This window comes from Pleurodeles waltl, chromosome 12 (assembly GCF_031143425.1).
Source record: "Pleurodeles waltl isolate 20211129_DDA chromosome 12, aPleWal1.hap1.20221129, whole genome shotgun sequence".
Lineage (NCBI taxonomy): Eukaryota > Metazoa > Chordata > Amphibia > Caudata > Salamandridae > Pleurodeles > Pleurodeles waltl.
Genome location: NC_090451.1, coordinates 672,684,633 through 672,697,559, shown reverse-complemented (window position 1 = coordinate 672,697,559; position 12,927 = coordinate 672,684,633). Strand labels below are relative to the sequence as shown.

Sequence of the window (12,927 nt, the reverse complement as noted above, 5' to 3'; positions counted from 1 at the left end):
TTGCCTGTTTGAATATAATACCTAGTCCACCTCCTCTCTTACCTGTACGGTTTTGTGTGATGGTTTGATAGTCCGGAGGAAAGGCTTCATGCAACACTGGGGCCAGGTCATCTTCCCAGCCAGGATTCTGTTATGAATAGTAAGTCAGGTTGTGTGACTATGAGCATGTCGTAGATGTGGTGCTTGTTTTTTTGGAGTGACCAAGCATTTATGAGCTGGAAGTTTAGAAAAAGTGTGTTAGTGATGGTGTTGTTTTGTTTAGGAGAAGGGTGAGCAGTATATTTTGAGCATGTGGATCACAATGTAAGGCTCTAAATTGTGCAATGGATGAGAGGCGGGTGAAAGAATGTTGCTGTGTTGGGGTGCTTGTGGTAGATGTTTGTGAAGAGTGAGACTGTAGGGGTAAAGATTGGATGGGATTTGTATTCTTTGTGTAGTCAGGAGCGTGGGTGTGACGATAAGTATAATGAAAGTTTGTGTTGATTCTCACATATTCCTACATTGTGAGATCCAAGGCAAATTACCTCATCTGACGATCCTGAGTTCTGGGATGCGTGGTAACTCTATGTGTTTAGAATAGCTCAACTCTAATCGTTCACTTTTTTTTTTTCCAAGTGTTTAGTATTAGAGTTTTCTATAACCACTTTCTAGTAATCCTTGAATAACTAAAAACATAATTTCAAATCTTAGCTTAACATTTGATCAAAGAACGAGACCAGCACCAGCTCACAATCGCAAAGTACTTTATTTTCAACTCTGTACTATTAACTTAATTCCAATAAGTGTCCATATCAATATTTTCCCATTTACACATCAAACTCCAAGGAGCACATGAGGATTGCATGTACAGGTTGGTCAGACGAAGAAAGGGATCAAGAAATGAAAGCGAGTGAGAACCTGGACCGAAAACCACCCTGGAGGACTTGTTATTCAAAGAAATGTACTCTAGGTTAACCAGAAGCTTTCACACTTCAGTAAGGGCAAGAACCATTGCTATTCTTCCAACTCATACCAACCATACACACACTCTCCTTCACAATGCCAATGTGCCAGAGACATAGCACCCTTAGTAACTCACAACCCCACTTCACTGTACAATTCTAAAGATTTCTTGTGCAGAATTTTGGAAAATAATCCCTTCACAAGCGACCATCGCAGACGTTACACAGGATTCTGAAGAGCACTGCTCCCTATAACTAAGACACGTATGTCACACACAGGAAAACCACCCCCACCACTCATTCGTTTCAACAGACACAATGATGGAGGGCAGAGACACTTCCATTACCTAGTGTCCATGGGAACCCTGCACTACCACAGGCCACGAGATGGGGTGGTGTACAAAGGTCCATCAACATACACCCGCCTCAAATGTTACACTAGATGCTGGTCCAGGACACAAAAAAAAAAGCTCTTCACCTCTTCTAAAACTTCCAATTCATAAGGAATGTACAGGTTTCCCTCTCAACCTCCATTCTGTAAAGGACATGGCCCAAGAGGAATGGAATAACCTGAGATAACATCCACACACAATGCTGAAAAAGGGACACACAAATTCAAACAACCAGATCCACACAAATAAATACACAGCAGTAAATTGCTACCACTACCTTAAACAAAGCCAGTGAACAGTGCATGCAAGTGGCCACCCAAACCACCAGCGTAAAACAAGCCCATACAACACCATTCTACGGGATGCCGCCTTGACAGCAAGACAGTATTCACTTAGCAGGACAGAGAAGGGGCCCCAGCTTGCTGTAAATGGCAAGGGTGGTCAGTGGACATCAACAAACTGGGTGGGTTCAAAGATCACAAGTTTTATAATCCAGTCACAAAAGCAGAGGTGATTTTTGTGCCACAGAATTTTTGCCTGGTGGATGGAAGAGTAACAACGTCAATTAATTTACAAGTATCTACACTGGGGATGCCAGCCACATAAAAGCAGATGCCAGTCAAGAAACACTAAGAGACTGTGCCTGAATATTGGACCTTATAGTCAACACAAGGCCCATTCCTGGATGTCAATGTGTTTGACGCAGCTCCTTGGTGATTGGTAGTCAGCAGAAGAGATCTTCAATGGGGTTGGTTTAAAATCTGTATTACACAGGTCATCTGTAGAAGAGATTACACACGTTTTGAGCAGATGTCTGTACAGTCACTTGAATATTAGTTACGAGATAAGCTGGATGCAGAACACAGTCCATTGCTTCTTGTTTGACTCTTTCAGGGATGAGGGGAAAAAGAGCTGGTTGTAGAGATTAGAATTGCGTCCTGAGGTATTAGCGCACCATGTATTCCTTGCGCTTATTCAGCCGCACTTGGCAGAAAGAGAAGCCTCCAAGGGCAACGTAGATCCCAGCAGCAATGAAGCAGTTGTAGCTGACCTGCTCGTACAGCCGGTAAATCTTCTCAGGTGGGTTTGCACTGTGGGGAGAAGAAGTGGCAAAATCAGTCTGTGAATCCGGCAGAATCCTAATATGCAAGGAGGATAATGTACTGCCAGAGATGTATGGAGGGCACTCTTAGTGCTACAGAATCAAGGGGCTTATAACAGGGCAGGGATGGGTCTAATAACAGAGTTTGCTGCGTACTTCAGCAGTGGATTAGCAAGAGGTGCTGCAGCTCAAAGAGGTCCTTTGACAGAGCTGCATCTGGAGGTCCCTCTAAGTAATACACCAGAAGGGGTACAGTCAGTCAAAATGGGAGAACGGCAGAACAGTGTGTTCGCCAGCACTGGACAACAAAGTGTGGTATGCACAAATAAATGGTCATACCTCAAATGTATAAGGTGCATTGCTAAACTGTGATGATCCTTAAACACCATATGTAGCAGTTAAGATGTACTGGGAGAGATGAGTGTGGGTCCATGTGCTGTAATACCAAGAGGTGCTGCCAGAGAGCATTATAATTCACTGGCAGTACTGGTTACACTTTTCAGCACAAGAACAGCAGAGGGTACAGGTCTTTGGAACAGGGTTGCACCGTACTCCTAGAAGATTAGAGAGTGCTATGGGTCAGAAGTGAGATCCAGTGGCAGAACTGAGTTTCAGTCCTGGTTTAAGACAGAGAGCTGCAGGGTTGCATTGCATCTCCTTCCATGACAATTAGTATTGCTCCCTTCCTGCAGGATCATAAATACCAGAGTGCAAGTAGGAAAAACAAGCATTTGCAATGCAACAGGTCTCACATTTGCTCGAGGTAACTAACCAGACTTTTCTTGCCACATAAATTGAAAGGAGAAAAAAAAAACGAGTGCAACCGCTCTATGTAAAACCCAGCGCGATCGCGCTATGTAAAACCCAGCACGATCGCGCTGCGTGGAAAATAAAAAGATAAAGTAGTGCAGAAACCAGGTTGAAAACATGGAGCCTCATATGTTTTCAGTAGTTGGCCGGTGCGCTCGAGAAGGGCTAAACACTGGAAAAGGCATGATGTATGCATGCCTTTCACTAATGAAATCAAGCGGATTTAAAAAAGCAAGCCCACAAATCAATGAAAGTGACAGGCGTGATGTGGGCATGGTTAAAAGCCCAAAGAGAGATTACAACAGGGAAGGAGCGCTTGTGCGCTCGACCCTAAAAAGTGTGAATATGGTTTTGGGGACGGCTTTGCACTTGCACCTATCACATACTAAGCACAAACTGCACTTGCTCACATTTCGCTCAGGTATTGATCACATTTCAGCTGCTGGTAGATGCCGCAGCAGTGATTATTAGTGCATGCAAAAGGCGCAGAAAAAAACCTGTCTGCTTTATTCTTATTTTATTTCCCATGTAAATGTTAATCAGGATAAATTCACGCCAGATACCTGAAGCAAACATTTCTGAAGCTGGTATAAGAAAAAAGGAAGCATAATTGAAATTGAAATGATACTTTACACGTATTTGATCTTCAACTTAACATTTACTTCATTTTAGATTTATAGTTAGGCACATCAACAACTGTACAGATTTTAACAAACTATTATCTTGCTAGTTTACCAAAACGTGTGTTGCGACTTCATGAACTGTAATGTATTGCTTCCTCAAGGCACAAATAAATTCAGTAATGTTGTTTCACTGTAAGTGATTTAAAGTGGATCAGGGATACCAGTTAGTCAACAATGATCATATCTCAAGTCATCCTCATCGACACATTCTCAGTTTGGAGTGATCAGAACTGGTTTCTCGTTATTAAGTATACACGAAGTGCCTTTATTAGGCTTAGCAAGCGTATGGTATCCTTGACTTCAATATTAATCAGTAGCATTCTCTTTGGAGCTTGCTGAATTATGTGCTCACAGTTTACACCGTGGTCTAAATGACATCTTGGGCACATTAAGACACATTTTCTGCCAAGTTTATAACTGATCTTCCACTTAGTTATTCATCTCCTTATTGAGCTTGCACCTACTACTCCTCTACATTAGCTTCCTTTGCAGACCTGCCTTCAGTTTTGTTTTCTTTGAACAGATAATACAACATGTACATGGACTCCCCCTATTTATATCCTGCATGCAGCCTTTAGTTTTCCAATCGGATCAGTATGATTACACTTCTCCTGCCACAACAATTAATTTTGCTTTAGCTCTCTGCGCTAGCTCCAAAACGCTCTCCTACAATACTTCGACCCTACCTCCTGCGCCCCTGGTTACTTTTGGTTTCTTCAAGGATTACTTAAAACTTCTTCAGTTGGTTCTTTCTTAAAATCCGATTTTGCCAAATGTAGATCAATTGCCGATTTTATTGTATATAGCTTTATTGTAGCTCAGCACTTTCTGGAATATTTTAAGTACTCTGTCGAAATTGCTATATAGATAAAATATATTTAAAAGGTTTTTAGATTGCACTCCTGTACCGAAGAGACTATCGTGGAGGTTCATGGAGAACTCATTTAGGAAACCTCACAGTAAAGCAGGATAAACATTCGAAGTAAAGGAACTTCGTCATAATTATTGGGTGGAAAAGCAAGGCTTAAGTTCATGAACAGATCAAAAGAGGAGTTTTGGGGCGTTTCCTAGAAGGGAGCATGGTGAGGTGAGTTCTGACATTAAGAGGGAGGGGCTGCAGGTGATGACTGGAGCAATGTAGCGGTCCTGTGCATGAGTTCCATACTGGAATAGCAAAAGGGGCTAGAGGTGAGGACTGAAGTACTACAGCTAACTTGCATATGAGTTGAATACTGGAATAGCAGGGAGTTGCAGGCAAGGACTGAAGTACTGTGGCAGACCTATGCACACGTTTGACACAGGAATGGAAATGGTGCTGCACGTCAGAGTGTAAAGAGAGACTTGTGTGTGGGTTGTAGTCCACTCACAATGGTTTAGAATGTCATTTAACTACCTACAGTGAGTGTAAAATGAGTGGGCCTCTCCATTCTGATACTTTACAGAGCACAGATTATTACAAAAAAAATATTTGGAAAACTAAGCTTTTATACTACTTTTTGTGACATTTGAAAATGTGTAATATCAAAGTAGCTTTGATTATTACAAAATTAGACGGACACAATTACTAAGGGCCCAATTTAGATATTGGCGGTCGGATTACTCAGACAACGGTGATGGATAGCCCATCCTTCGAAATCTAAATCCCATTATTTCCTAGAAAATAAACGGTGCTCCGCTACGACAGCAGCCCCAGTTAGAAGTGCCAGTACCGCTGATGTACATTACTAGCACAGCACCCTTGATGATGAGAGTCTGAACTGTAATGTTCAGCTGGGACTGTGCACCACTACTTCAGCAAACTCACCGAGAACTGATGAACTGTGGTATTTGGGCAGTGTCCTCACAGAGAAGTACGTGAAATGTCAATTACTAATATGGCAACCCCCACGTACAAGTACTTCTACTGCCCATATGAATAGCGAAGCACTGCTGAGACGTGTTCTAACAGGATATTAAACTACAGCAACCGTGTTGGTTGTGTCACTACTAATGACACGATATGTGGGGATTCTTGAAGCAAATGCCATCAAGGCTGCCTATTAGCTGCCAGCCAGCTGGACCAACCACGTCCTCCCCTGAAAATAAAAATGGTAATCTGATTTGTAGGACAGTGGCATGGATGAGGGATGAGGAATGAGGAGCAGAGGCAGGAAGTACTGAAACAGCTTTGATGGGTACAGAGCTGGGCAGTACTTCAACACTGGAGGCTAGTCATGGCACAGGAGGCGAGGGCAAGCCGTAGTTGGGTGGGGGTGGGGGCTGGGGCAGGACGGCAAAGCAGGTTTAGCAGACCTGACAAGATACCTAGGTCCCTGCACGACTGCTGTCCTAGATCAGGTTTTCCTTTGAATTCTGGGATTTTATAGTCATGTTTAATCCATTATAAAACTGGACCACAAGCCCGAAAATCGAAAGGAAAAACTTGGACTGGTGAGCACTTTATGCATGGACCTGGGAAGCTTGGCAGCTATGGGTCAGCCATCCAACAAGACTTACTCCTCGAAGTCCGCCTCCGTGAAGGGCACGTCCTCGATAAGCACCGCCGAGTGAACGTTGAAGAAAATGCCCAGCAGGACCTATGAGCAGAAAGTAGAAAAAATTAGGGGCAATGAGGGAATGAAGAGCTGGCGAGGGACAGACTTCTGTAGGGAACACAAACTAACCCCACCCCATTCCCAATATACACACACCACACACACACACACAGACACAGACACGTTACCCTCCAGATAGCAGCGGCTGAAGCGCTGTTTACACAACAAACACGTCCTGTCTTCTAGCAGCCTCTTCTGGGCCCGAACCGCACGTGTCCGGATACAGCAGGGCAGTGTGCAGCCAGATCCGAGTAAGGGGACCTTCCAAGGACACTCTGACTCGATACGCACGCTGTGTCCACAACAAACCTGGAGTGCTCTGGATCCAAGCAACAGGCCCAGAGGCATACAGTGCCAATGCCAAGGGCTGACAGCAAGGTCGCTCTCTCCTTGCCTCAGGACCCAAGACTTCTTAACGCATTTTCCGAGTTGCACTTTGTGTTTGCTCACATTGAACCAATCGGATGAGTGCACCTCATACCAATGACTTGTAAGTGAAAGGCCCAAAGGTGGAAACAAGGGATTCTCCTCAAACAAGGAGAGCTGGTTTACTTACTACAGGAGCTGTGACAGAGCAGTAAGCGGGCAGGGTCTCAGAATTAAAAACGGGCATTGAAATGGAGCCCTATATTCAGGTCCTTAACTATAATGGCAAAAAAACACGCCGATCGATTTTTTTTTTTTTTTAACAATGAATGTAAAAGTTAACCCATATCAGCGACTTAATTTCTCGTTATTTAACACTGTATTCCCAAAAAGTGTTCGCTCTTTCCAGTATGTCGGGTCTGGTTTTTTTTCCGTTTGGCATATTATTATAGTTATAGCGCATACTTTCAACTGAGCCGTTTCCATGTATTTGTAACAGCCCACAATGAGCGCTCTGAAGTGAAGGCTGAATCCAGCACCAGTTTCTAACGGTGCCCGTCAGTGGGTCAAAGGGGTGTTCCAAATACATGGTCATCAAATCCTTGGCCTCACTACACAGTGCAATGTTCACTTGTTTCAGCTACAAGTGTGATTTTATGTAACTGTGTGTAAAGAAGGTACACACACGTCAAAATACTGACAAGGTGAAAAGTAAAAAGGAAATGCAGTGCCTGAAGGTGAGTGGGTATGGCTGTGTGTTGCGGTGGGTGGTGAAGCAAAGGAGAGGGTGCTGAATAGTACAGATGAGGTGTGTGATATGCAGAGACAAAACAGGTTTGTGGTACCCGAGTGTAACAGAGTGAGGATAACAGGAGTCATCCAGACACTCCAAAGACCACTATCTTTTCTACAGGGCTCATTCATGTTCAGTTCAGTGTCAAACAATTTCAAAATTATAGCATTTTCAATATTATTAAAATAAAATCACGTTGTTACTCATTTATCTTAAACAGCTAACAACCATTGACAAAACCAATAGTCCTGGCTAGCTGTAGGTGTATGCCAGTGTCTGTGTTAGATACAACAACAGACAGCACAGTGAGGAACCAAAATACTGGTTGGGTGGCACACTATGAGAATCACAGAAATGTAGTTTATCTGTTCAAGACGCTCTTAATTAGCATAGGCCACGCTCCCTTTGGAGAACCCTCAAACACCACTTTTTTATGCAACTTCAAGCTCTGACCTGCAGATACAGGAAAGCCTGAACACACTGGAGTGCAAAGGGGCATCTTCAGAGATAGCAGATAGAGGACAACATGAACTCAAGGCTTAGCAGGCCACATAGCGATGGCATGCAGAGAGGGGCCTACGTCGGAGAGCTTAGGAGGCTACCTATAGTGTGCAGCATAGGGACTGAAAGCTACAAATTAACTGCAGAAGAATCAAAACCACCTATCACCTAGAACTCGGAAGTCATGTTTAGAGACTGTTAGAAGAGAGGGTGCCATGCTATCCACTTCATAGTTCACCTCCACAGATTGCAGCCAGAGTGGGAGGAAGACATTCAGCCTAAAGAGCAGGAGGGCACCTCTTAAGGTTGCCAGCAAATGAAGGAACTGAACCCATACAGTGACAAGGATTCACCTCTGGGAGTAAGTTAACCTACAGAGGTCAGAGAGTCACCCCAGAGACTACTAGCATAAAAGGGACAGAACTCACCTATAGCTCAGAAGATTATATTCAAAGGCTAGCCGATTAAGAGAGGCCAATTGCATGAAGCAGCTTGGGTTCCTTCCATTAAGGAAGGAACCTAGGAGGTCGCTCTAGAGATCGTAGGTTACAAAGAATGAAGCAAACCTAGAGAGCAGGGGGTTGTCTGAAGAGACTGAGGATAGAGGAAAGATCTAGTTCATTCGGAGTAAATGAAGTCACAAGAAGCGATGGACAACAAACTCAAGCAAAGGCCATGAGGGAATCACATCCTGGGACTACAGAAAGGATGACTGTCATTGACAGGCCTTTGGCATATTTAAGGAGCACTCTCAATGACGCCACACTGAACCCAGAGCTCAAGGATCTCCAAGGGTTGCTTGAATCCAGCACCTTCTGCACATTCTGGACAGCAAGTGGGCAAACTGTCAAAGGCCCTGCTCAGACACTCAATGACACAACTGTTGCTAATATCCCATAAACGTGAGGACTAGGTATGCAGACCCAAAACTCTAGGTTTGATGATGCCCCTTCTACACTCTCAAAAGCCTATTGTTCCTCTGCTGACCCAGACACTTGCCCAGGTTCTGCCTAACAGATGCTAGTCTGATCCAGAATATATGAGTTTTGTGGTCTGTTATCGGGTTAAGGCATTGTTTTTAATGCCCCCCCCCCCAAAAAAAAAAACCTGCACGCAAGATTGCATCCTGGCAATACAGAAGATCAGCTGAGTCGTTTCTACTCCCACGCCAGGGGGCGTGCGTGGTCACAGGCCCAGAACGCCTGCTTAAGACAGTACCAGTCACTATTTCCAGAGCTCGGAAGGGAAGTGCAAAGCAGGAAACCGAGATGAGGCACTGGGGAAAGAGGAAGTGAAACAGTTGGTCAAGAGCAGAAGCTCCACTCAGGATCAGACACCCAAACTCTTGTTCTCCCAACCCCCTCCAAACACACACGACAATGGCACACACATTGACTCATTATCAAGTTCAGCAACCCGCCCTTTACGGATGTCTGGTACAGTTGTTGGGCTTTAAAGACAGAAAATGCTTCTGTATAAAAGTTACAGACCACAAGGAGAGGCCACATTTACAGCGAACTTGATGGCACAGCGTGAAGGGATGTGTGTGCCACGCACCTCTACTGACCGTGATCGAAAAAGAGTCGGACCCATGCATCCTACATATCAGTAGATGTTTAAAAATCCTAAGGCATCACATGCGTCCGCACCTTCATATGCATAAGTTTATAGGTCCGCAGGAAGCACGCTCCCCACAAACCCATTTGCATGCGATTCTGCTAATGTCTCCCAAGAAACACGCCTGTATAAGATACGAGTGGAAAAACTAAGGGCAACGTTGCCATGGTAAAGAACTGACCTATGGGGGCAGTAGCATACTCCCATGTTAGTTACTTGAATCCTCTTTATGCGGGGTTGCCAGAGACCCTCATCCACGGGTTTCAGCGTGTACAAAAGCAATGCCTTCTTCGGTGCACTCCTACGTATATGCGGCAATATTCAAAATACGATGAGGGTTCCTGCGTGCGAGCCAAGCTCAGGCAAAGGTGCAATAAAACTTGTTGCCACAGTCTTCAAAATGATGAAGGACCGGTCCCCAACTTAATTGGCTTTCTGGGTACCCGCTGCCTACACACCTCGTAGTAGGAACGTTATTACAGGTCTGGCATCCCACCTCATTTGTCACCATCAATTAAAGACTTGAGGGGCTCGATGTTTCATTGCTGGCCTGCAAGTGACGAAGGAGGCTACAATATGGATTAGGGAAAAAATCCCTAGGAATCGGGGCTTACGTAGGAAACTTTAGTCCACTATGAAGATATTATTTAAGACCACTTGGAATGAGCCCATACTGAAGAGAGTTTAGCTAAGCTGTGCCTAGAGACCCCATTCCTTGGTAAACACTCGGGTCTGACAGGTTAGCAGAAACAGTATCGGGAAGCGACGCCCTCCAGCGATCACATGCTTATCACTAATCAGACCTTTAGAGACAATCACGGGACACTAGCTCCAATCATTTGTATGAGGAAACTCAACGTACTATCTGAATGAGGAGCATCAGAAGCGAAGCCCATATCAAAGCACAAGACAACTGTTAACACTCGCCCACATGGACACACAGGCTGAGACACGGGTTTCTAACCCTGCCCCAGGTTAGGTCTCCACATCTCAGCCCAAGGAGGTCATTCAAAGCTTACTCTATACAGCGACCCCCAGCTTTGACACTGTTTCCCTACCGACGGTATTCAATCCACAGCCCCAGATTCCACTGCTCTCTCTCACTCCTGCCTACCCATCCCACCACGGTCCTTCCACTCACCCACTGGGCGCCGACCTGCCGCACGGGGGTCATGTCAAAGCTCCATCTATATGCTACAAGAAACAGCCCTCTCCCTCGAATCCCCTTGAAGCTAACTTCAGACTCATTTCAAGGACTTATTTCAGGGCTCCCATTCCACTATTCTCAAAGGACTCATCTCATGGGCTCTCGGGTTTTCCAGCTCCATGTAAGATTATCTCTTCCAGTATAGTTTTTGCTTTGCTTTCGAGGCCTTGTAGCCCCACTTTTGCAATGGGCTAAGACGGACTGCAAGTCCCTGACTGCACATTAAAAAAATGCAGCCTGGTTGCCCGATTTAAGGATGGAAAACTTGAGAGCGCTGCATCTCTGCTCTGTCTCCACCTCAGGTCTCTATCATCCCAAGCACCTACAAGGTTCATTCATCAGCCACAACAGGCTTACTTTTCAAGGTCAGCAGGCTGCGGATCCCTCCGCCGTGCCCCTCAAAGGTGTCATTCAACAGCTCAGTCGCTCTTCTCTCGCTACTGGCCCCTGACCCAAACACTGCCTCGGACAGCACATCCCAAACATCCACAGCTCCCCTCTCCGGGAGACACGAAGAGGAGCTCTTCCCACAGCCCCACCCCAGCTCTTACTCCCGTCCTCCCCCACTCACCAGCATGATGACCCCCCAAATACTAAGCACGATCCCACAGGCCGCCATCTTCGGCCCGCAGCACAGGAGGGACACCATCGGGGCGGAGGGGAGAGCACAGGCGCTTGCGGGGTGGGCGGGTGAACGGACGGCTGGACAGACTGGTAGTGTGGCGAGGGATCGGCTCCGGCCAAGAAGGGATGGAAAGGCTAGTAGCGTCAGAGCTGGAGCCTATGCTTCTTGCAACCTCTCCCCTGCCTACTTCCCTGACAGCTCGGCGTAGATACAACCCAAAGGCACCACCTCTTTCAGAGACACGGAAAAGGGCAGTCCCACAACACTCCTCCAGCCATACAGAGAGGAGATTCGAGGCACGTGCTACTGCCGGAATTTCACTGTCAGACCACTCCAAGATGGCAAACCCGCAGCGATTCGTAGTCCAACTGCTCTCATTTACGTACCGAGCGCTGCGAAGCAGGGTGACACATTTTACACTCTCTATTGACTAAAATCCACTCCAAAGTAGCGGACTCTATACCAATCCCTGTTCCAGTACACAGCGTTTCCCAAGTAACATTAACAGAGACTACGCAATATCGTTTTGTTCCATGCGAAATATCCCGTTCCAAGATGGCGCCCCCCCCAGCTTCACACTACAGCACGGTACTAAAAACCTTATGACTTACCTTTCATGTCCTCCCTCAGCGCCACGTGACTGTCACAAGACTTTCATGTGACAACTCAAATTACATTCTTCTACCTCTTCACAGCGCTGTTCTGTTACAAGAAAGAGGAACCTGTCGGAGCGTCTATTCAACAGATTGGAGCGCCGACAAATGCCAGCCAACGAACTCAACCGTCGTAGAACGTTCACAACAGTGGCGCAGCGCGAGGCGACTGGCACGCGCACTCACGCAAAAGAGAGGAACCCAAAGGCCATAACTGCCAAGCTTTCATTATTCCCATGCGTGACATTTCCGTCTTTTCTGTGTGCTCATGTGTGACACTTTATCTCACATGCAAAAAATGAGTTATTTCCAGGTATTGACATAAATAAATTTCAGAATCTACTTCTTGTGCTGCAAAGTTATTTCAATAAACTGAAAAGCTCAGAGCGACCAAAATATTTGTCCAGTGCTACGCCACTCTACACTGCTTGCTTTTTGAAGTATTTATTCATTCATTCATGGTAGGGCGTAACAGAAGGTAGACCATTCACCTCCTCTGCCTGCAGTTGCCTGTGCTCCTTGAGAACAATATGCACCATTAGAAATTCCATTCCATGAGATAACTCTACCCATCAACCCAGGCCCATAACACATCCCCCTTTCCTTATAACAATTTTAAAAAAATAAAAAAACTATATCAGAA

General features: G+C 45.4%; 1 protein-coding gene across 1 annotated transcript; it reads right to left on the bottom strand.

Moving 5' to 3' along the window:
- Positions 1-726: 726 nt before the first annotated feature.
- On the bottom strand, positions 727-11,861 carry LOC138268700 (ribonuclease kappa-B). The gene is made up of 3 exons (XM_069218618.1): positions 11,578-11,861; positions 6,425-6,504; positions 727-2,424 (listed from the first exon to the last, which is right to left on the bottom strand). The coding sequence occupies exons 1-3, from the start codon at positions 11,653-11,655 to the stop codon at positions 2,280-2,282; spliced, it is 303 nt and encodes a 100-aa protein (XP_069074719.1). The 5' UTR covers positions 11,656-11,861; the 3' UTR covers positions 727-2,279.
- Positions 11,862-12,927: the final 1,066 nt, after the last annotated feature.